General features: G+C 45.0%; 1 protein-coding gene across 1 annotated transcript in view; it reads right to left on the bottom strand.

Moving 5' to 3' along the window:
- Nucleotides 1-288: 288 nt before the first annotated feature.
- The window catches only part of LOC137300372 (glutamate receptor ionotropic, NMDA 1), a 223,097-nt gene continuing 199,547 nt past the window's right edge, over nucleotides 289-23,838 (bottom strand). Inside the window, exons 20-21 of the mRNA XM_067969456.1 lie at nucleotides 11,951-12,061; nucleotides 289-435 (exon numbers count right to left, since the gene is read on the bottom strand). Of these exons, the coding sequence (XP_067825557.1) occupies nucleotides 367-435; nucleotides 11,951-12,061 (180 nt within the window). The 3' untranslated portion in view covers nucleotides 289-366. The remainder of the gene's footprint in view (nucleotides 436-11,950; nucleotides 12,062-23,838) is intronic.

Here is a 23,838-nt window from a genome sequence, read left to right on the forward strand (position 1 = left end):
GCTGAATAATTTTAATACTGATGGTTCAGTGAGGAATACTGAATGTTTGCTGAATAATTTTTAACAGTAAAAGTTTGATGAATAACTAATAGTAAAGCTTTGGTAAGTAAATCAAACACTAGTAGTATGAGTAACTTTTTGATTAATGGTTTGCTGAGTAACACTGAAGGCATAGTGAGTAACTTTAACACTGAAGGTTTGCAGAATAAACTAACACTGATGATTTTGTTGTGATTCCATTGCAGCTTTTTATTGTCCTTTCCTTTTACTCTGGTCATTGCTGGTGTTCTAAAGTCTTGCTGCTGTTGGACAATAATTGAGTCTCTTATTTCTTTCTGGTTTTAAACATCAATGTTCTGGGCAGAATCACACCACTGTGCTGACAGAGGGGTCTGACAGGTTCAGTTGCCCACTTATATCAGTAGGGTGGTATTGCTGCAAAATAAGAGAGAGAGAAGTTAGAGCCAGTATTCCACAAGTACATTGAAGAATCAGTGTGTCCTCCATCCCAAACATCTGCCTGTCTGAGTGTGCATCACTCAAGGCATTAACTTTGGTGACAGCTATACGGTTTAGGTAAATTAAGCTATTATTCAGTCCTGATAAATGTATGTCAAATTTGTCAAGATATGTTATGCTTGGATTAGGATTTCTTTATTATTGAAGGAAATGGCAAATAGTACATTGGAATATGTTTGGATTCAATGTGTACCTGGGCTCATCATTACCACCAACAGTAATATTGATTGATGGACTATAAGCAATAATTGATGAATCAAGTATTGCATTTTTCTTCTTTTCAGTCTTTCAATTATACTGCATGGCATAAGGACATAAGAACATAAGAAATAGGAGCAGGAGTAGGCCATATGACCCCTCGAGCCTGCTCCGCCATTCAATCAGATCATGGCTGATCTTCAACCTCAACTCCACTTTCCTGCCAGATACCACTATCCCTTGATTCCCCTAGAGTCCAAAAATCTATCTATCTCAGCCTTGAATATACTCAACAACTCAGCAACCACAGCCCTCTGGTGTACAGAATTCCAAAGATTCACAACCCTCTAAGTGAAGAAATTCCTCCTTATTTCAGTCTTAAATGACTGACCCCTTAACCTGCGACTGTGCCCTCTAGTTCTAGACTCTCCAGTCAGGGGAAACAACCTCTCAGCATCTACCCTGTCAAGCCCCCTCAGAATCTTATATGTTTCAATGAGATCACCTCTCATTCTTTTAAAGTCTAGAGAGTCTAGGCCCATTCTGCTCAACCTTTCCTCATAGGACAACCCTCCTTAGATAAGGAGACTAAAACTGTACGCTGGACTCCAGGTGAGGTCTCACCAAAATCCTGTACAATTGTAGTAAGACTTCCTTACTCTTGTACTCCAGCCCCCCTGCAATAAAGGCCAACGTGCCATTTGTTTTCCTAATTGCCTGTTGTACCTCCATGCTAACTTTTTATGTTTCTTGTACGGGGCCACCCAAGTCTCTCTGGACACCAACATTTAATAATTTCTCACCATTTAAAAAATATTGTTTTTCTATTCTTCCTACCAAAGTGAATAACCTCACATTTCCCCACATTACACTCCATCTGCCACCTTCTTGCCCACTCACTTAACCTGTCTATATCCCTTTGCAGACTCTTTGTGTCCTCCTCACTGCTTACTTTCCCACCTAGCTTTGTATCATCAGCAAACTTGGATATATTACACTCGGTCCCTTCATCCAAGTCATTAATATAGATTGTAAATAGCTGAGGCCCAAGCACCAATCTTTGCAGCACCCCACTGGTTACAGCCTGCCAACCTGAAAATGACCCGTTTATCCTTACTTTCTGTTTTCTGACTGTTAACCAATCCTTTATCCATGCTAATATGCTACCCCCAACCCCATGAGCCCCTATCTTGTGTAACAACCTTTTATGTGGCACTTTATTGAATGCCTTTTGAAAATCCAAATATACTACATCCAGTGGTTCCCCTTATCTACCCTGCTAATCACATCCTCAAAAAACTCTAATAAATTTGTCAAACACTATTTTCCTTTCATAAAACCTTGTTGACTCTGCCTAATCATATTATGAGGTTGTAAGTGCCCTGTTACCACTTCCTTAATAATTGATTCCAGCAATTTTCCGACAACTAATGTCAGGCTAACTGGCCTGTAGTTCCGTTTCTCTCTCCCTCCTTCTTTGAATAGCGGGGTTACATTTGCTACCTTCCAATCTGCTGGGGCCATTCAAGAATCTAGGGAATTTTAGAAGATCATAATCAATGCATCCACTATCTCTGCAGCCACCTCTTTTAGGACCCTCGGATATAGGCCATCAGGTCCATGGGATTTATCAGCTTGTAGTCCTATTAGTTTCTCAAGTGCTTTTTCTCAGCTGATAATAATTACTTTAAGTTCCTCACTCTCATTAGTCCCTTGGTTCCCCACTATTTCTGGTATGCTTTTTGTGTCTTCTACTGAAAAGACAGATACAAAATATTTGTTTAACGCATCTGCCATTTCCTGATTCCCCATTATAATTTCTCCTGTCTCAGCCTTTCGGGGACCAACATTTACTTCTGCTACTCTCTTCCTTTTTACATACTTGTAGAAGCTCTTACAATCCATTTTTATATTTCTTGCTAGTTTACTTTCATATTCTATTTTCTCCCTTTTTATCAAAATTTTTGTTGTTCTTTGTTGGTTTCTAAAACTCTCCCAATCCTCAGGCTTACTACTCTTCTTGACATTATAGGCCTCTTCTTTTAAGCTTCTACCATCCTTCTTTAGTTAGCCACGAGTGGATCACTTTTCCCTTGGAGTTTTTATTTCTCAATGGAATGTATATTTGTTGAGAATATTGAAATATTTCTTTAAATGTTTGCCATTGCTTTTCAACCATCATAGCCTTTAATTTAATTTCCCAATCTACCTTAGCCAACTCACCCCTCATATCTATGTAATTGGCTTTGTTTAAGTTTAGGACTCTAGTTTCAGATTTAAGTATGTCACTCTCAAACTCAATGTGAAATTCTATCATATTATGGTCACTCTTCCCCAGAGGATCCTTTACTGTGAGATTACTAGTTAACCCTGCCTCATTACACAATACAAGGTCTAAAATAGCCTGTTCCCTGGTTGGTTCCATGACACCTTGCTCTAGGAAACTGTCTCGAATGCATTCCATGAACTTGTCCCCCAAACTACCTTTGCCAATTTGATTTGCCCAGTCTATATGAAGATTAAAGGTCCCCATGATTACTGCATTACCTTTGTTACAAGCTCCTATTATTTCATGATTAATACTCTGTCCAATGGTATTGCTACTATTAGGGGGCCTATAAACTGATTCTACTTCCTGATCTTCTGAGTCAAGATCCTTTCTCACCACAATCCTTATGTCATCCTTTATTATTAGGGCTACACCCCTTCTTTTCCATTCTGCCTGTCTTTTCTAAACATCATGTCCCCTGGAATATTTAATTCCCAATCTTGGTCACTTTGCAACCATGGGCATGATTTTGACTCCGAGCCAGGAAGGAGGCGGGGGGGGTCATACTGCAGATGGGAAACCCGGAAGTACGGGTTTCCCAGACGTCCTTACGATTTTGACGTAAGGACCTCTTTTATTTTTTTTTGACAGGCTGGTTCAGTCGGACGGGAGAGCAGCCAGGGAGAGGATGTGTTCTGGCTAAGTCTTCAGGTAAGTCTTTGTTTGTATGGATGGGGGATGGGCACAAGTTGGCATGGGAGCATGGGCTGGCATGGGGGTATGGATTGGCAGGGGGGTCACAGGCGGAGTCCGTCATGGGGGGGGAGGGATCGGAGTCAGTCATGGGGGTGGGGGGTGTCGGGTGTTGGGATCGGGGATCATCGCGGGGGTCCGTGATCGTTGGGCGGGGATTGGGGGTCCACGATCATTCGGGGTGGGGGGTCGGATATTGAAGGCGGGGGTCCGCGATCATTGCGGGGAGGGGGTCAGAGATCGGGGGAGAGTCTGCGACCATTAGGGGGATCGGGGCGGGGTCCACAATCGTTGGGAGGGTAGTAGATTGGGGGTGGTCCGTGATCACTGGGGGGTCGCTGCAGGTAGGCTTGTTGGGCCTGGGGGAAGCACTCCTGCTCCTCCAGGCCCACAAGCTGTGCCAGAAAGGCACTTACCTGTTAGTCTCGGGCCTTCTCTCACGTGGCATGAAAGAGAAGGCCTGGGAATCCCAGCCCTCCAGGGTTGAAATTGGAAACTGTGGAAAAACGGAGGCCTGCAGCCTCCTTGAAAGGTTTTAACGCCCGACCCGCCTCTTGGGAGCGGGTTGGTCGCCCACCCCTCGTCCCGTGAAAACCGGAAACAGGCAGGTTGGAGGTGGGTTGGGGGCGGGTCCGAAATGGTTGAGATTTTGAATGCCCCTCCACCCCCAACCCACCCGTTTTTCCCTTTTAAAATCGTGCCCTATGTCTCTGTAATGGCTATTAGATCAAACCCATTTATCTCTATTTGTGCAACTAATTCATCTATCTTGTTACGAATGCTCCATGCATTCAGATAAAGAGCCTTTAATTTTGACTTTCTACCATTTTTTCCTGCTTTGACCTTACTTGTTGATGCTCTAGTAAACTCTCTGTCCCTTCCTGCCACACTCTGCTTATTTTTACCCAAATCACTACACTGCTCTGTTGCCTTGACTTTTCTCCCCCTTCCTTTTTTAGGTTAAAGCCCTACCTACATCCCTAATTATTCAATTTGCCAGGAGGCTGGTCCCAGCCCGGTTTAAGTGGAGCCCGTCCCAATGGAACAGCTCCATCTTTCCCCAGTACTGTTGCCAGTGAATCGAAACCCCTGTCTCCCACACCACTCCTTCAGCCATGCATATAACTCTCTGATCTGTTTGACCCGATGCCAATTTGCACGTGGCTCAGGTAGTAATCCAGAGATTATTACCTTTGAGGTTCTGCTTATTAACTTAGACCCTAGCTCCTCAAACTGTCTCAGCAGAACTCCATTCTTAGTTCTCCCTATGTCGTTGATTCATATGCGGACCACGACAACTGGATCCTCTCCCTCATGCTCCAAGTTCTTTTCCAGCCATGAGGAGATGTCCTTAACCCTGGCACTGGGCAGGCAACACAGCCTTCGGGACTCTCGGTTGTGGCTGCAGAGAGCAGTGTCTATGCCCCTGACTATACTATCCCCTACCACTACCACATTCCTTTTTACTCCACCCACTTGAATGGCCCCCTGTACCACAGTGCCGAGGTCAGTTTGCCTATCCTTCCTGCAGTCTTTGCTCTCATCCATACAGGTAGCAACTATCTCGCACCTGTTGGATAAGGTCAAGGGCTGAGGCTCCTCCATCACGGGATCCTGGGTCCCCTTATCTGCCTGACTCAAAGTCACATCCTTCTGCCCCTGACCACTGAACGAATCTAAACTACTACCTAATCCAAGGGGTGTGACTCCCTCCTGGATCAAAGTGTCCAGGTAACTCTCCTCCTTCCAGATGTATTGCAATGTCTGCAGCTGAGACTCCAGCTCAACAACTCTGAGCTGAAGTTCCTCGAGCCGCAGACACTTACTGCAGATGTGGTTGCCGGGATCACGCTGGTCTCCACCAATTCCCACATGCTGCAGTTACGACACCTGCCCCGTCATCGCTTGGCGAACCTGAATTTATTTATTTACTTTATTAGAATTTTTAATCTCTCACTATTCTTAGTTTTATTAACTAATTAATTTATCGAGTTTAAGTTATTGATTTAAGCTCTTAGTTAAACCCTGCCCTAACAGAGAGAAAAAAAAAACAGTAATACTCAGAATTTGTTGCTTAAAGTAGGATGTTGGTGGTTGTGTAAAATTATATCAAGTCCAGCACAGATGCTTTCTAAACTAAGAGTAGAAAGGTGCTTGGTAAATTTAATATTAGTCATCATGGTGATCTCTTAGGAGTGCTCTTAATGTATATCTAAAAGCTCTGTACTCATGGGGAGGGGTAATTTTCACTTCTTCTGCCTGGGCGATAATCTGGCAGAGCGAATCACCCACCCATTGGAGAACCTGCCCAATTTTCATCCCATTGACTTAGGCGGGCGATTCGCTTCATCAGATTATCACCCAGGTGGTGAAAGTGAAAATTACTCCCATGGATTTGAATCCCAATCACCCACCTGTATTACCCTCAGATGACAAATTACATCAACTTTTAGGAGAGCTATCAAATGGAAAGATAAGGGAATAGATTTTTGGGTAGGGCACTTATTGGGAATGATATTGGCGATGTGCCCATGGGACCCGCCCTGCGTGGCATTTGCTTTCAGGTTCAGGCTTCATTAACATTTTCTCGGTAAGCTGTAGGCATCAAATGGGCAGCCTGCTGCAGCTCACTGGTTTCGTTGGGTGGAAAATTGGCTGGCTACCCCACACAGCCAGCTGGCCAGCAGGAAATGCCTGTTCGGGGAGGGGAGCAGATGCCTGGGATGGTCCTCCTGGCCCCACAAAAATCTTATCTTTTGGGACCGGCCTCCACCAGTCCCTTTAGGGATTGCCGATTAGGTCTCTCAACACCTGGAGAAACGGGATTGGCATTTGCTGTGCATGTTATGCCCATTTCTCCACAAAAATTGCAATCGGGATCCTACAACAGGCGTAGGACCCCAGCTTGCATATTTAAACGGCCTCCTGCCTGTTTTGGGTGGGAGTGCTGGGTGCCCATTTAAAGGCCTGCCTGAAGATTCATTCAGGTGGGCAAACGGGTGTAATAGATCCCCACCAGACTTTCAAGTGGCATTTGCCCGTTTTTCAGGCTTTTAGGAAATCTAAAAGCATTATCATTTTCTGCTCCAGATTTCTCCAATCCAGCTTCAACCCATCCAGTTTCTTGTCCTTTTGACTTTAATCTCTTTCTGCTCTTTGTGTTACAACTTTGTGCTTTTGTGTCCTGTGCATTACAGCTTATTCTGTTCAGCCTTTTGTTGACTGATGTTTGGTATGGAAGAGGGAGTGTTCACACTGTGGAATCAGCATCAAATACAAACAATAACACACAAGGAGAAGGATAGGGATAAAGAGACAGGAGAGTCCCAATAAAATTAGTTGGATTTAACGACTAAAATCTTGATCTTAATAGGGTTTTCGATCTGTCAGGGATGGAAATTATTTCAAACTGTTAGATTAGCGCTTCAGAATAAATTAATTTTAATATGTACCAGCTCATCAGAAGACGTGAAAAGTGGATTTAATTCTATTGAAATAAATGTGACCTAATACCTTGTATATTGTGAATACTATTATCATTGAACAATAGTTCACACAAAACTCATCCAGCTTTGTGGGCTGTGGACACTGTTTGGTGGTTGGGAATGGGGTAAGGTTGAGGGTGGGTCTTGTCATGCTAGTGACAGAAACCAGTCCAGAATCACTATGCATATAGGGAACAAAAGATTGGCTGAAAGTTGAAACTTCTCACACAGAATTTCTGAGAGACCTTGTTACAAATCCCAGACTTTACAATCAACTTGAATTATTGTGTTGATTCAGGTCATAGGAATCTACAACATTTTCAATTTTGTTGCCAAACAAATGCTTTGTTCCGTGTTGTTCAAAGTCAGAGTGGTTGATGAAATAATTGACTGTAGCCATGTTTACTGGAGGGTATTATCCAATGAGAGCTAAATACATAGAACACTACAGGGGCATGTATCAAAAAATACTGTGCAAGATCTCAGTTCTGTGTCACGCTCACAAGAAATAACAGCTATACGGTCATTTTAAAGTAGAGTATGGGATATACAGTTTAATAGTGTTGAGCCAAACCTCAATTATCAACCCTACATTCTGGCACAACTCACTATCATAGAAAACCAGGTAGGGCCAGCATTTTCTTCACTACTTCACAAAATTTATCAGCTGAACTGTCAGATATTTTTGACTTCAGGACTTCACATAGTCAGGGGTTGGTGTAATCATGGTTGAGGGCCATGAAGTTGGGGATCATGATGGCAGTCCAGGGTCAACCTAAAATATGGAAATCAGTGGAAACTGTACCAGAGTGTGGGGCTTATTAAGAACTGTCACAACCCAAAAATGATACCAAGTGTCATTAAATCCAGTTAGTGGCTGTACTATCGCTAAACCAATTACCAATGGTTACTCAGTGAAATAAATGTATTAGAAAGGAACACAGAAACCATTTTATCAAAACTAATCTGTTATTGTGCGGAACTTTCTGAATGTGATGCTTCCTTCTAAGAGCCAAATGCTTATATATTCGGCCCCAGCTATTTTTAAACACTGAGGGGTAGTATGCACAAATGTTTGCAATTTTGAATCCACTAAAATCAGCTGTATTTCACTGTACTTACTGTCAGATGGAGATCACTATGTGTGTCTCCATTTATAATATTCTCTAAATCCTTCTAAATGTCATGGTTGAGGTAATAAACCTTTACATTGGGCTGACTCCTCACTCAAGTAAACAATTTCAGTTCATTCCATCCATATTGTTCACTGCATTCACTTCATAGTGGTCTGTGTTAGCATCTATATCATACTTGCTGTTATAAATAAGTCATAGCTTTGTTGCATTTTTATTTTTGAATGTGTAATAAGAATAAATTCATTTTCATAGTCATATCATGATGGATAAATAACTATGTGCACCTGGAATTAGTGTAATGTATATTAATATAAAAGATAAATTACAATACCTACTCCATCAAAACTTGTTTTATGATGCTTTTGACTCATAAGTCAATACAGTATGAGCCAATATAAGAAGGATCAGTTGCAGTCTTGCACAAGTAAACACCCAAAGATTTTCATGATTTGGGTTAAAATGTGAACCAGAGTCTGCTGCATCAATATCCTTTCCTCCATTAAAGCAAGGATTTTTAAACTTTTACAAATACCACCTGTCTACTCATGGCCCTGTGAAGTCACCATTTTCCAAGCAACCGCATCATACACCATTCTTCATTTGAAGAGAAAAACAACCAGAGTACTCAAGTTACGTTTTTACTAATATGGATTTTATCATGCCTAGCCTGCTGGTCTTTGCAATGGTTCTAGAAAGCCAGACTGAGGTGAAGAAGCAGTTCACAAAAGGTATGCATTCACTGTCATTGCTTGGGGAGTCTACCTTCTAATCTAAAGGAGGAGAAGCAGGAAGAAGCATCACTGTTCAGTCTGAAAGCAAGGAGAAAGAGAAATGGTTTCTTGTCAGAACAACAGAATTAAAAAAACAGCATATAAAGATTCTGCCTTCTTGAGGAATGCCAAGGTGGCTGGGTCTGGGAAATGACAGCTGGCAGGCAGAGTTTGCACAATGGAGCAGAAGGTATGAGGAACACATGAGGTTAGCAACATTGGAGTTTGTTGAAGATGAGATCGCTCAGTTTATATCAAAGAACAAGCAGGCACATAAATCAGGCTGACAGACAAGACAGGTATTTTTGCATTTTATTTTATTTAGAAAGTAAAATGCTTCTTCAGTTTAAAAAAAAGGTACATTAAAATTCTGTAAACAAGATCTGAAAGGATAATGGCACGGTGTACAATTAAGGGGAATGGGAAGGGAAAGTTGCTAATGCAGTTTTTCTGATGTGTCATTGTGTCTGAATTTAAACAAATGAAGATTAAAACACTTTAGCAGCAAAATGATTTTAAGAAACTACTGGTGAAATGATGAAGACATCCAAATAAAACAGGGGCTTCTCAGTAAGAAGGCAGCCAGAGGAAAATAACAGAACACAACTTAGAACCCTGTATTTGGAATAAAAAAGTGCATGTTAAGCAATGGGTTCATAAAAAAAAATCCTGGCAAACATGACAAGCTTTTCAGTATGAGTACAGATTGAAGAAGCAGGATGTCACGATCATTCAGGACCTACAGCAGTGTTGTTAATAGGAGAGAGTGCAGACTCACGTGCCTTGTTCATGGCGGCAGTAAACCAGAACTGCCTTCTATATTTTGCCGGTCAATAACCAACTCTGTTCATGGTGGCAAGTGGACAGAGCAACTCCCAGCTTTGAAACCTGCCAACAGAGTGCTGTTGGGGCTTAACAGCCCTGGAGAACAGAGATGGTATTGTAGGGCATCAGCACTGTGCTTCGTTGTAATTCTGAATTTTGACGGATTTTTTAAGCTCCTATTTGTGATTATAATTCATGCATAGCCTGAACCAGGCAGTCTGATTCAATGCTCCCTGCATTCCAGGCCCTGAACAATCCTTACTTTGCCATTCTGCCCTGCTATGATTTTTAAAATGTATTCTACAGTAGATTGGCTGCATTTTTCATATTGCTATTCAATTTACACAGTAAAATTCATGCAATTAATCTAAATTTAATAAATTTTCAGTTTTTCAAATATAACCAGTGCTCCAGGGACTGTGATTTAGACATAACTTCCTGGCTTTATATTCATTTTTTTTCCATAAAATCTATTAAAAAGGGAAACAAAGATATTAAACAAAAACTTTAGTAACATACACATTGTGAATAGAACACTGCTAAATTACAATAGAACCAGAAAAATGTTGAGGCAGCTAAAATGGTTTTGTGATGTTATCATGTATATGGGCTTCAATGATGTGACATTTGGAAGTAAAATTTATCTTTTAATGAAAAGCAGGAGAATGCTTATTTTTCTCTATAACAGAAAGTGGGTTAACAAAATTGCATTCTCAGTTGTTACATGTTTCAAAGCTGTGCATTCCTGCGATCTTGTTGGTCTGTTAATTATAGAGAAGAACAGTCATTCTGCTGTTTTTCATGAGAGAAACTTCAGCCCCAAATTATTTCTAGGTCCAGCTCAATTGCTGTGGGTGAAATCCAATTGAGCAGGCCAGACCCAAGCTTAGTACAGCTCAGCTTGCTTTTGTGATGATGTGACCAGGTTCAGCTTGGGTGTACCACAAGTCCAACTCCCATTCGTCCTATAAAGTCTCAGTAATAGTCTAGCTCACTTTTGTGAGAATGTGTGTTCAGTAAGGGTCCAGCTCCTGTTTTCAAGCTTAATGCGAGCACTGAAGCTAGCAAAAATTAATAACTTTGCCTTGTCCCTCCCCCGAACATTATGTAAGAACATTTTGGAAAGGCAATACTTCTGAACTTGACTGCAACCAAAAACATAAATCCACCCTACAAAAAAAATACTAAATATATGGAAAATAAATCCAAAGTAGGAGGTGGAAAATGTCAAGGTGAAAATAGAAGATTTTTGTAGTTGATAATGTGCAATTATTGTGTGACTTTGGTCACCTTACAGTAACATGTCAAGATAAAGGTGAATTTCAACAAGAACTTGATAAAATTGGTCAAGAAAAAAAAATCTAAAGGGAAGAAGAAGTGTCTGCAGAGAGAAAGAGAAAGTCAAAACATCATTACATCATCACAGTTAACAAATGTATTAAAAAAGGTCATGTCAGTAATTTAATTTAGAAATTTCATCCTCATCATCACCATCATCAAAAAGCAATTGATAGAACATGATCCTTGCAAATGGTGAAAGATGATTCTTGAGAATGATAAAGAACATGATTTGTTGGAATCGTGTAAGACATGATGCTTGGACATGGCAGAAGACATGATGCTTAGGAATGATGAAATCCATGAATCTTGGGAATGAACCTAGACTCTTGTGGTAGTTGTGGGATTTGACTGAAGGTTATTCTCATCATGAATGGATCAGCGATAAGCATGGGGAATTTCCTTTAGAAGATAGCTCAAGACCAGGGCAACTAACAATGGCAATGAGAGCAAGAACAAGTGTCAGACATAAACATTCAAGGATGTTATCAACACTTCTGGAGTTCTCCCACATTCTTCTCCTTCCTTTGCCCCGTGTTAAGAATGTAATGCAGCTGTTTCACATGGGCATGTGGTGAAGTGGATATGTAATAGTACTGAATGAGCTTTGGGCTAATGGACTCATGGCATGGTGAAAGGAGTCCCAATTCCTCTTACCGTGTCTTTGGAAGACCTACGTCTCTTGAAGCTGGAGGTCAGTGTTGAAGTGAGCGATCTAAAAGATGCTTTCTTTTTAGGGTCAGGCTCTGCGCTACCACTTTTTTTATCCTAGAACAGATATATTTGATGTTATTGACTTTTTTTCTGTCGGTAGTAGCTATTTGTAATCTAGCTTTGTCTAATAATTGTTGTGGAAAGCAGAAATCAAGTAGATGTACACTACAGATAATCTGCTTGGCAAATCTATGTGGTAACTTGGCCCAAGAAAGGCAGTTCCAATGAACTGTCTAGTCTAGGAAAGGAAGTGATTAATCACTAGCAGGCTCCCATACTATTAATTGGCAAAGGAGGGTCTAACTGTGAAGCAGCACTAAAGGTAGAATCAAAGGAAAAGCCTCACTACAAGCTGAAATTTAGTGAAAGAGCAGTGAATCTAATGAATGTGACTCAGATCTTGAAGATGAGAATGTATGAACCTTCGTGTATGTAGTGTGCTAGTCACTAATACACTAGTGTTCTTTGTGTGATTTCCAAAGCAATTTTAGAAATAAAATAAAATCTAAAAAAATTATTAGAATCAAAATAAATTGAAAACTAAATAAGTAATATCTAAACACTGTCATTAAAATTAAAAGTACCATTATCATTAAATCATGTCCACACTATTCTGTGTTTTTTTCAAAAAAACAATGCCTTTCTGTTGTGAACAGCAGTGAGAGATACATTAAAGTTTTGAGACAAAACAACCAGGGTCTTCCAATGAATAACTTGTTCCAAATTGATTCCTTCTCTAGTGTCCTGAAGAGTTGGAGTCCTTCTCAAAGAATGCAGAGGGATGCATTTGATAACCATAACTGAAAGAGCCAACAGGATAACTTTGTTTATCTAATACTGAGGTGTTAGCAGTTACTTCCTGTGTGGAGCTGAACGCTTCGTTCACTTGGATCCGTTACTATTTGAAATATTGTTTCAGACCAAAATAAAAACATTAGTTAGGGCTTTCTAATCTTGAGCTTTGAACTGTGGAGTCAAGAGTACAATGACAAGTGTGCCAATAAAGGCGATGGCTGCCAAGTTTGAAAACAAAACTTGAGTTCTTTTAAAAGAATTTTCACATTCAGAAAGACTCTGGCAGAGAGACAGATGGACTGACAGAGACAGGAACATGGACTGACAGACAGTCAAGACACTCAAAGACAGACATTAAAGCAAGGTGAGTTTCATAGTATTGATCCAGTTTACGTGATGCAAAAGTTAAATTTGCACAAGAGCCTCAGGCAAATCAGCTTCTATCACTATAAAGTCATAATAGGATTGAACTAAATATTGAAACTGATTAGGGACTCTGTACGTGTGTAATCGATATAGATTACATCTCTATTTTGTATTTTCTTCGACAGTAAACCTAATAATCAAGAAAATTAAGAGTCTCTCCAAAAAGCAGCCTTTTTGTCATCGCCACTCTTCACTCAATTTTTTTTTTAAAAGTTTCTCATTTGTTCTCATTTTTGCCTCAGGAATGGCACTAAGGTAATCTTATACGAGAGGAAAGTCACACAGACAAGAGTGCAGTAGGACACAATGTCAACATACCTTTAACATTAGTGCTGCTCTCCTCTCTATTGGCAGGATCCAAAGTAGTGAAGTGAAACAGTCAAGAATGGAAATTGCAATATTAGCAATGAATGTGTTCATATGAAATTCCTTTTAACCACAATTTTAATGAAGGTGTTAACCCTTTTAAAACAAATGGAATAATGTCATCGTTAAAATAGCAGATAAAGGAATTTGATACAAATGCATTAACACATTTATTATTGTATCACAGTGGGTAATTTCAACCCATTTTCTCTTAAATTTATTGCTCTATCTAGTGCTCTGGCCAAGAAGGGTTCATTGAGTGCTTTGACCAAAATAAGATGTCTCATCTAGTACTTCAGCTAAGATGTTCCATCTAAATGTCTCACTTAGTACTCCATCGAAAATCGGTGTCCCATCTAGCACGTTGAACAAGGTGAAAGGTCCACTCCTGTGGTCCAGAACTGATAAAGATAATTCCAAGTGTAGTTAGCAGTTTGGAGTTCCTGACACCCAAGGTTGTGAAGCAAGTATCAGATCAGCTGATAAAGAGCTGCTTTGAAAACCAATTTTCAGGTTCATTTTTTTAAATAGTGCTATTGGTTACGTTAAATGCTTTTTGCAAAAAACTAATGTTCGTTTCCTAACTTTAGATAGAAATAGCCTTCTTTCTCCACTCAGGGTTCATCGATTTTCTGTGTAGATGCTTCGTTTGCATGCCAAAACAATTCACACCTCATGCAGATCAGACAATCCCTATTGCTTTTCTGGAGACGTTCAAATCGCAGATACACATTACCTCAATGCCTAACTGAAAAGCACATGGAGTTACATGTAGCACTCTCTCTAAAGAGTTCAACAGATCTGTTCTTCACTCCAGACATTTAAGGTCTCAATTATTTTAACCTTATTAAAACAGTGGTAATGTGGCATGAATTTACCAAGATTCATTCCTAAAACATAAGTATCACAGAGGTAGATTGAAAACTGGAAAAGACATGTCCACTATAGTCATTTATACCAAACTTTTAAACCGATTCAGATTTAGCTGAGTCCAAGGGCCCGATTTTACCAGGCCTGCGGGTTCCCGGCGGGTGGTCCTCCGGGAGCGTGGAAAGCGCGGACGGCTAAATGAGCACGCCCCCCGCGCGATCACGGGATAATTGATTCCATTAAGCCGTGGTTCCGGGTTCGCCGCACCCCAGCTGCGCGCCGGCGGCCTGCGCATGCGCATTGACGTTAGCGCGATGGTGGAGCTCCACTTAAAGGGGCAGTCCCACAGAGCTCCCCCTGCATCCAGCAACAGGAATCAGACCATGGCGCAACCCAGGGGTAAGGCTGCGCCACGGTTTTCAGACCTGGCGCTGCAGCTCCTCCTGGAAGGTGTGCGGAGGAGGAGGGACACGCTCTTCCCCAGGGACGGACGGAAGTGCCCTGGCTCAGTCACCAGGAGGGCATGGGCAGAGGTGGCGGCGGACGTGAGCAGCAGCTCTAACACCACCAGGACTTGGGAGCAGTGCCGCAAGCGATTCAATGACCTCACTAGGTCCGGCAAGGTGAGTACACTAACGCACGCCCCCCAAAACCCGTCTCGAACATCATGCCAAACACCCCACAACCCCTTCTGCACAGCCACCACAGCGGTCCCACAGCAATCCTCACAGCCACTCAATCACCATCCTCACCGTGCCTGCAATGACCCACCCTCCCTGTCCCCACTCGAACACTACCACACGCCCCAATCCCATGCAATGGGATGGGCATGTGGCACACGCATCCTCCCATCCATCCGCCCCACGCTCAACCCACCAACACCGATGCTTGAGGCGTCTCACTATGCAATGTGCACTCACTCACGCATCTGTGTTTTGCCTTCACAGGAGAAGAGATGCAAGAACGCGTGAGAAAGGGGCCGCACCGGAGGGGGCCCGCCGCACGTGCTCGTACTTACGGATGCAGAGGTGGAGGCGCTCGAAATCAGCGGAACGCAACATTGCCTGTCCGTGGCGGATGGCGAGTCTGGCGCTGCAGAAACGGCCGGTAAGGGACAGCTGACACTCAACACTCATGATCGCGAATGACCTTATCATCACCTGGCATCTGGCGCACCGTAACGTCTGTGCACATGCCTCATAGTGCCCTCTGTTCTCTTGCAGGGCCGTCTGCGAGCGCTTTGTGTGAGGAGGGCGATTCCTTAGAGGACATGCCGGTCTCTGAGGGTGCATCATCACATATGAGCCAACCATCCACCAGCGCAGAGACACGCACCTAGGTGGGTCCCCCTCGCCAACTAGTTGGGGTTGCACTTGGTGATTCACCACGCACGTGTGAGCATGAGCAGACCCTGGTGGCAGGGGCAGCCGCGGAGGGTCCGCGTCGGTGGGAGCACTCATCTCCAGGCTCTGCTCAGCCGGACCCAGATGCTGAACCCAGGGGGCCACCAGTCAAAAGGAGAGTCGTCGAGGGGCACCAGCTAATTGCCGAGGTACTGGGAGAGGTGCCGCGCGCATTGTCCACAATAGCGCAGGCGATGGAGGAGTCCACCTCCTGCATTTGGGCATTGGTGGTGCAGGTACAGGAGGGTACCGGCGACATAGTGTCGCGGGTAGGTGCGGGACTGTCTGCGGTGGAGGACAGGCTAGCCTCCCTCGAGCATCACGCACAGCTCCACATCGAGTCCATGCAGGCCCTGACAACGGCTGTACGGATTCAGGGTGAGCAACATTCCGCCGCCATAAACAGGCTGACGGATACACTAGGGGTGGCCTTGCAAGGCCTCACACATGCCATCCAAACTGTCGTCCAGCAGGGTGGAAGGGGTGATGTGGGCCGAGGCCACGAGAGGGATGATGGTGAACGGGGACATGGAAGCGGGGACGCTTCTCAAGGTGCCCCCACATCCCACCCGTTGCCCCCCTCTCAACCAGTACCCGCAATGGTGCCTTCTCTCCAGGTGGCCGAGTCTGCCCCTGCACAGGTGCAGGAGGAGCAGTCTGTGGAGGTGCCCTCACGGGCACCGAAACCCAGGGGCCGTCGGCCCAAAGCATCTACCCGGTCAGGGCAAGAACAGGAGCAACCTGCCACTACCTCTGCTGGAGCCACAGGGGTAGCACCACGTAGGGGTACCCGGAAACGAAAGCCAAAGGCGTTATAAGCACAAAGGGAATGCACCAGGGTGTCTGTTAATTTGTACACTTTTTGTTTATAGTATTGCACCATGTACATATTAAACACTATCGTTCTCACCACTCCTGCCACCTCTCGTCCATTCTTCTGCGGCCTGTGCAATAGGTGCGTTCCGTGCAGCCCATCATGATGGCGAACACCTGCTGCCGCCCATTGGGCACACTGCTGTGGGTGCAGGAGTACTGGCAACACTCTTCAGTGGAGGGGGCTGGTATGGCCCCTCGCATGTGCAGGTGAGGAGATGCGAACGCCTCGCACTGTCTGACTCTAGGAGAACCGTTGACATATGAGTGCCTCCCTGGCCCGGCGAGCATCCTGGTGAGCCGGTGTTCGGTGCATGGGTCGTACATCATCCTCTGGCGCGTCCTCCTCCGCCCCCTCCTACTCCTCCACCTCCTCCTCCACCTCCACCTCCTCGTCCTCATCGCCGTCCTCAATGTGGGTGGCGGGTGTGGATGGGGCCTCCTCCAGCGGCACCCCTCTCTGTTGGGCCATGTTGTGCAGGGCACAGCAGACAACTATGATTCGTCCCACTCTGAATGGTGTGTATTGGAGCGCTCCCCCAGAACGATCAAGGCACCTGAAGCGCATCTTGAGCAGCCCTATGGTCTGCTCAATTGTAGACCTGGTAGCAGTGTGGCTGTCATTGTACCGACGCTCCGGCTCGGTGATGGGGTTCCTCAGAGGTGTCATGAGCCACGTGTGTAGGGGATACCCCTTGTCGCCGAGGAGCCAGCCGTTGCCGGTGTTGGGTGCGTGGAAGAGGGGCGGGATGTTGGACTCCCTGAGGACGAAGGCATCGTGGCAGCTGCCGGGGTATCTGGCGCACACGTGTAGGAATCTCTGGCGGTGGTCACAGATGAGCTGCGCGTTCATGGAGTGATACCCCTTCCTGTTGATGAACAGCCCTGGCTCATGCGGAGGTGCCCGTATTGCGATGTAGGTGCAGTCGATTACACCCTGTACCCGTGGGAAGCTAGCCATGGCATGGAATCCAACTGCCCTCTCCATCTGGCTGCGCTCGTCCATGGCGAAGTTGATGTAGTGCGAGGCCCTGTGGAACAACCCATCGGTGACCTGCCTTATGCACTTGTGTGCAGACGACTGACAGACCCCGTTGATGTCCCCGGTGGCACCCTGGAAGGATTCGGATGCGAAGAAGTTGAGGGCAGTGGTGACTTTGACGGCGACAGGTAAGAAGATGCTGCTTGGTCCATCCGGGAGCAGCTCGTCGTTAAGGAGGCTGCAGATGTCGGCGACTACCTGGCGATTGACTCTGAGCCGCCGTATGCACTGCTCCTCGGAGAGGTCCATGAAGCTGAGCCTCGGTCTGTAGACCCTGTGCGGAGGGTAGTGCCTCCTGCGACGCATCTCTCTCTGCGGTTGCCCTCCCTCCTGCTGTGCAGGTGGATGTGCCGCAGCACCGTGTTGGGGGGGGGGGCTCCACGTCGCTGAGGCGGACGGCGTGGACTGCGAGACTGCTGGGGCTGGTCATGCTGTTCGTCCTCCGAGGATGTCAACGCACCACCCATCTGGCAGGTGTTGGTCTGAGGGGTTGTGCAGGGTAGGTAGGTGTTTCCTCGCACTGGGGCTGCGGTTTCACGTCGGTGTTTCCTCTGGCTTGGAGGGGGATGGTGGAGGGCAGGGGTTGCCCTATGTGGCCTCCTGCGTGGGTAAGGGCTCTCCGCCCCCCCCCCCTGTGGAGTCCACCTTGGCAGCTGCCACAGGCTGCTGGCTGCAACACGTCCGGTTGGAGTGAGACTGTTTCCCCCAGTGTGTGAAACAGTCTCGGTTGAAGGTAAAATCCCACACTTCCTATTAAGACAGCTGAATCAGGTCATTTAATGACCTCAACAAGCAAGGTAAATACACTCAAGTGGCATCCCGCTGGCTGTAATTGCCTGCGGGATTCCCACCAGCGGGGGCTGCGCACGCACCCCCGCACGTCAGCGCGGAACCCGGAAGTGAGCGGGATCGAGGCGCGATCCGGTCACGCACCTGGATATCGCGATTTTCGACGCCCCCCCGCTGGGAACGCACCTGGAACCCGCTGGTAAAATCGAGCCCCAAGTCTTTCGAATTCCTGCAAAAATTCTGAAACTAACAATTTGTATTTTGCAAGTAATCATAGCAAATTTTATGCTAGTTATATTTTGTTCAAACAAAAACATAAAAATGGTGGGAAACACGCAACAGGTGACCATTCTGAAGATGAACCCGAGAGATGTCGGTTCTCTGTTTTTTTTTGTTTCAGGTCTCCAGCATCTGCGGTTGTTTTTGCTTTTTGTTAATACGGATAGTATTGGTCTGATGGTGACAGCTTGATAAATGGATAAGAAAATATCTCAGGATCTGCCAATTCACAAGATTCTTGTACAAGCATATCTGATCCATTGCCAGCAGAAGGAAAGGATCAGCCTCTGGTAAAATGAATCACTGCAGCCTCTGAGGTGACACTGGGATCACTAGGGTCTAGCTGTGACAGAGATGTTGGTTTATTAATATCACTGATCTTGTCTCCATAGCAACAAGAATGACTAAGAATTTGTATCTTTGTGGAGATGTAGTAAATTAAACTCCAAGAGGAATTAAAACTCACTTAGAGATAGAACTTACCAGAGTTGGTTAATTTTCCTCCTCTGTCACATGTAAATTTTCTTTCAATGGGAGGTAATTGTTCGACTGTTCGCCGTTAATTATCACTTAGTGTAGTATTGAGTGAGTGAGCAGTGTAGTCCTTTTCACTGTGGTCATATCAGCAATGTCATAGCAAAAACAGAACCCCAAACCAGGCTGAACGCAGTACATCTCATGGGTTCAGGTAATCTAACATTAATACAGACCAATATAATTAGAAGATCCCATTAATGTACTGTGATCAGAAAGCATGAAGCTCCACAAGAGCATGATTGACACATCAGACACATAATTGAACAAATATACTAAGACTCGTGCCATTGGCACCGGTGACCATTCTGAAGATGAACCCACACCTGAGATGCCAGTTCTCTCCACAGAGAACCAGACAGTAGGACACTGATCTAATTAAAAACATAATCTTAGCATTCAAGTCAGGTATTAATTTATGCCTCATTTTTTCAATTAGGCCACTGTTGATTGCCACTTTGTTACCATGATTCTTCCCTCATAAGAGTCTAACTGAAAGTTGGAGCCTAATCCCTGCAATATTCTGACATCAGAAATTTCAGCCTGCAGTTTTCAAGGGACGTGATCACTGCGAGAACTGTGGCAGAACTTTACTTTGGATGCAGAAAAGAAATACTTTAATCTGAAACTGCTGTAGGGGATCGCTGCAGTGCATAGAGGCACTGGATTTGCAGATTTGGATGTGGAGGTGCTCCTGCAGGAGGTTAGGGACAGAAGAGAAACATTGTTTGGGACAAACAGACAGAGGGCCCCAAGGAGAGCAGTTCAGGGCCAGTGAAAAGATATGTGAGCTCGTCTCCTCACAAAACCATTCTAATCTCTCTTCCTCTTTTCTTTTTTTAGATGTAGAAGGACAAGAAGGAGCAGGCCCGTTAGCATCAGGCGATGCCAGCCTTTTCCAACAAGATCCCTCATTCACTCCATCCCTCCCAAACACCACCCTGGAGAGAGTTAGACAGTGAAGAAGAGAGGACTGTGTGAAATTAAGTGAACAAGAGCAGCTGATGGTGGTACCCAGAGGAGGAAGACCTTGCTGGCTGGCGGATCAGGAGGTGTAGCTGAAGAACCTGAGGATTTGCAGCTCACAGGCCCTGCATTTACAAGAATGATGCTGGCACAGCATTGAACATCATGCAGGCATTGGAGCAGTATCAGATAGTGTGCTACAGATGGGTGGGTGCTCGGACTGAAGACCATTTAACAGGACTATAGTCCACCGTGGAGCATGTGACAGCTCCACAAACAGCTGCTATGGAGGCTCCCATGACAGAGACCCTCAGTGGTGTCTTTGCTTCCTCCATGGATGTTCAGACTCCTGCTATCGAGGTCTTGGGTACCAAATTGGAGAGGGTTGTCTCTTGCAGTTTGGATAGGCTTAGTGACCGTTTATAAGAACATAAGAAATAGGAGCAGGAGTAGGCCAATCAGCCCCTCGAGCCTGCTCCGCCATTCAATAAGATCATGGCTGATCTGTTTGTAGGCGAGCATCACACATGATCTCACTGGGACTATTAAATATGATTTCTGCCAGATCGGTGGCATAGTGAGACAGTGTCCAGTACGAGTGGCATGACAGAAAGGGACTCAGATTATGGTGCTGTTTGTCCTTTCGTCAGTCCCTTGCAATGCCCGTACATATGGCTGAACAGAGACAGAGCCAGATTGTTCTTGCAGCCACACAATGTACAGCAGACTCATCTTAGCTGCAGTAAGATGACAGCTCAATCCTAACTGGCTCATACTGACACACAAGTACAAAAAGTGCAGGGGGATACTTAAAAAAGAAATTAGGAGATCAAGGAGGGGCCATGAAATAACACTGGTGAGCAAAATAAAGGAAAATCCTAAGATGTTTTATAAGTATATTAAGGGTAAGAGGACGACTAGGGAAAAAATAGGGCCCATTAGGGACAAAAATGGCAATGTGTGTGTGGAGCCAGCAGATGTAGGAGGGGTTCTAAATGAATTTTTTGCATCTGTTTTCACTATGGAGAAGGACGATGTAGGCATAGAAATACGGCAGGGGGACTGTGATATACTCGAACATATTAACATCGAGCGGGAGGAGGTATTAGCGGTTTTAGCAGGACTAAAAATGGATAAATCCCCAGGCCCGGACGAAATGTATCCCAGGCTACTGTGTGAGGCAAAGGAGGAGATTGCGGGGGCTCTGACACATATATTCAGAACCTCTCTGGCCACAGGGGATGTGCCAGAGGACTGGAGAACCGCTAATGTAGTACCATTATTCAAGAAGGGGAGTAGGGAAAAACCGGGGAACTACAGGCCCGTGAGCCTAACATCAGTGGTAGGAAAATTATTGGAAAAAATTCTGAAGGACAAAATTAGTCTCCACTTGGAGAAGCAAGGATTAATCAGGGATAGTCAACGTGGCTTTGTCAAGGGAAGATCATGTCTGACTAATTTGATTGAATTTTTTGAGGGGGTGACTAGGCGTGTGGATGAGGGTAACGCAGTGGATGTGGTATACATGGATTTCAGTAAGGCCTTCGATAAAGTCCCGCACAGGAGACTGGTCAAGAAGGTACGAGCCCATGGAATCCAGGGTGCCTTGGCACTTTGGATACAAAACTGGCTTAGTGGCAGAAGGCAGAGGGTGATGGTCGAAGGTTGTTTTTGTGACTGGAAGCCTGTGGCCAGTGGGGTACCACAGGGATCGGTGCTGGGTCCCTTGCTGTTTGTGGTTTACATTAACGACTTGGATATGAATGTAAAAGGTATGATCAGTAAGTTCGCTGATGATACAAAAATTGGTAGGGTGGTAAATAGCGAGGAGGATAGCCTCAGTCTGCAGGACGATATAGATGGGTTGGTCAGATGGGCGGAACAGTGGCAAATGGAATTTAACCTGGAAAAGTGCGAGGTGATGCACTTTGGAGGGACTAACAAGGCAAGGGAATACACAATGAATGGGAGGACCCTAGGCAAGACAGAGGGTCAGAGGGATCTTGGTGTGCAAGTTCACAGATCCCTGAAGGCGGCGGAACAGGTAGATAAGGTGGTAAAGAAGGCATATGGGATACTTGCCTTTATTAGCTGAGGCATAGAATATAAGAGCAAGGAGGTTATGATGGAGCTGTATAAAACACTGGTTAGGCCACAGCTGGAGTACTGTGTGCAGTTCTGGTCGCCACACTACAGGAAGGATGTGATCGCTTTGGAGAGGGTGCAGAGGAGATTCACCAGGATGTTACCAGGGCTGGAGCGCTTCAGCTATGAAGAGAGACTGGGAAGATTGGGTTTGTTTTCCTTGGAGCAGAGGAGGCTGAGGGGGGACATGATTGAGGTGTACAAAATTATGAGGGGCACAGATAGGATGGATACTAAGGAGCTTTTTCCCTTCGTTGAGGGTTCTATAACAAGGGGGCATAGATTCAAGGTAAAAGGCGGGAGGTTTAGAGGGGATTTGAGAAGGAACTTTTTCACCCAGAGGGTGGTTGGAGTCTGGAACTCACTGCCTGAAAGGGTTGTGGAGGCAGGAACCCTCACAACATTCAAGAAGCATTTGGATGAGCACTTGAAATGCCATAGCATACAAGGCTACGGACCAAATGCTGGAATATGGGATTAGATTAGACAGGGCTTGATGGCCGGCGCGGACACGATGGGCCGAAATGCCTCTATCCGTGCTGTATAACTCTATGACTCTATGACACAACAGCCAACCACTCAGATAGCCCTAGGAGGTGCACTAGATTAGGGTTAACAAGTCACATTTCACAAACTGATAGCAAGGGGAGGCATTTGGAAAGGAGGATTAGGTACAAACACATACTCGAGGCTTTCATGAAATTATGGTTGCACTAAAGTTGTCGTACAGGCAGACACTGTTCTTGGCAATGTTTGTAAGTGGCTTTCATCAGGTGGTATGAATGGGAGCTGTGTGAGCTGATATGCATAGAGAAGGGTTCTGTAGATGATGTCACTTTTGTGGAGGGAAGGAGGAAGATGTGGACTGGACTGTTCATGCACTGTCCAGATGAGGAAGTGTACGAGAGCAGCGTGAATATCTCTTGTAGCCGGAAACAGGCTCTCCTGCACATCCTCTTCAAGCTGCTGCTGCTCCTTTGGCTAATTCCCCTCCTGCCCTTGAGTGCCCTCCTTCTCAGGGACCTCCATAATGAGGTCTCTTTATCAGGTGAAGTTGTGTGTAGCGGGCAGCATACCACCATGATATTAGAGATGCTTGCCTAGATTATATCACAAGCTCCTCCAGATCAATCCAGGCACCTTAGGTGTGCCTTCAAGATGCCAGTGGTGATTTGGTGGCTGCATGGACCGTGATTCAGATAGAAATGCTCATCACATACCCTGTAATGCTGCACACTTGTCATCAGGCACAGCTGCAGAGAATAGCTGTCCAAGCTGGAAGAATGCTGGCACAATGAATGGCCCAAAAATGAACACATCATGGCAGCTGTCAAAAGAGCTGA

Source organism: Heptranchias perlo, chromosome 31 (assembly GCF_035084215.1).
Source record: "Heptranchias perlo isolate sHepPer1 chromosome 31, sHepPer1.hap1, whole genome shotgun sequence".
NCBI classification, from domain to species: domain Eukaryota; kingdom Metazoa; phylum Chordata; class Chondrichthyes; order Hexanchiformes; family Hexanchidae; genus Heptranchias; species Heptranchias perlo.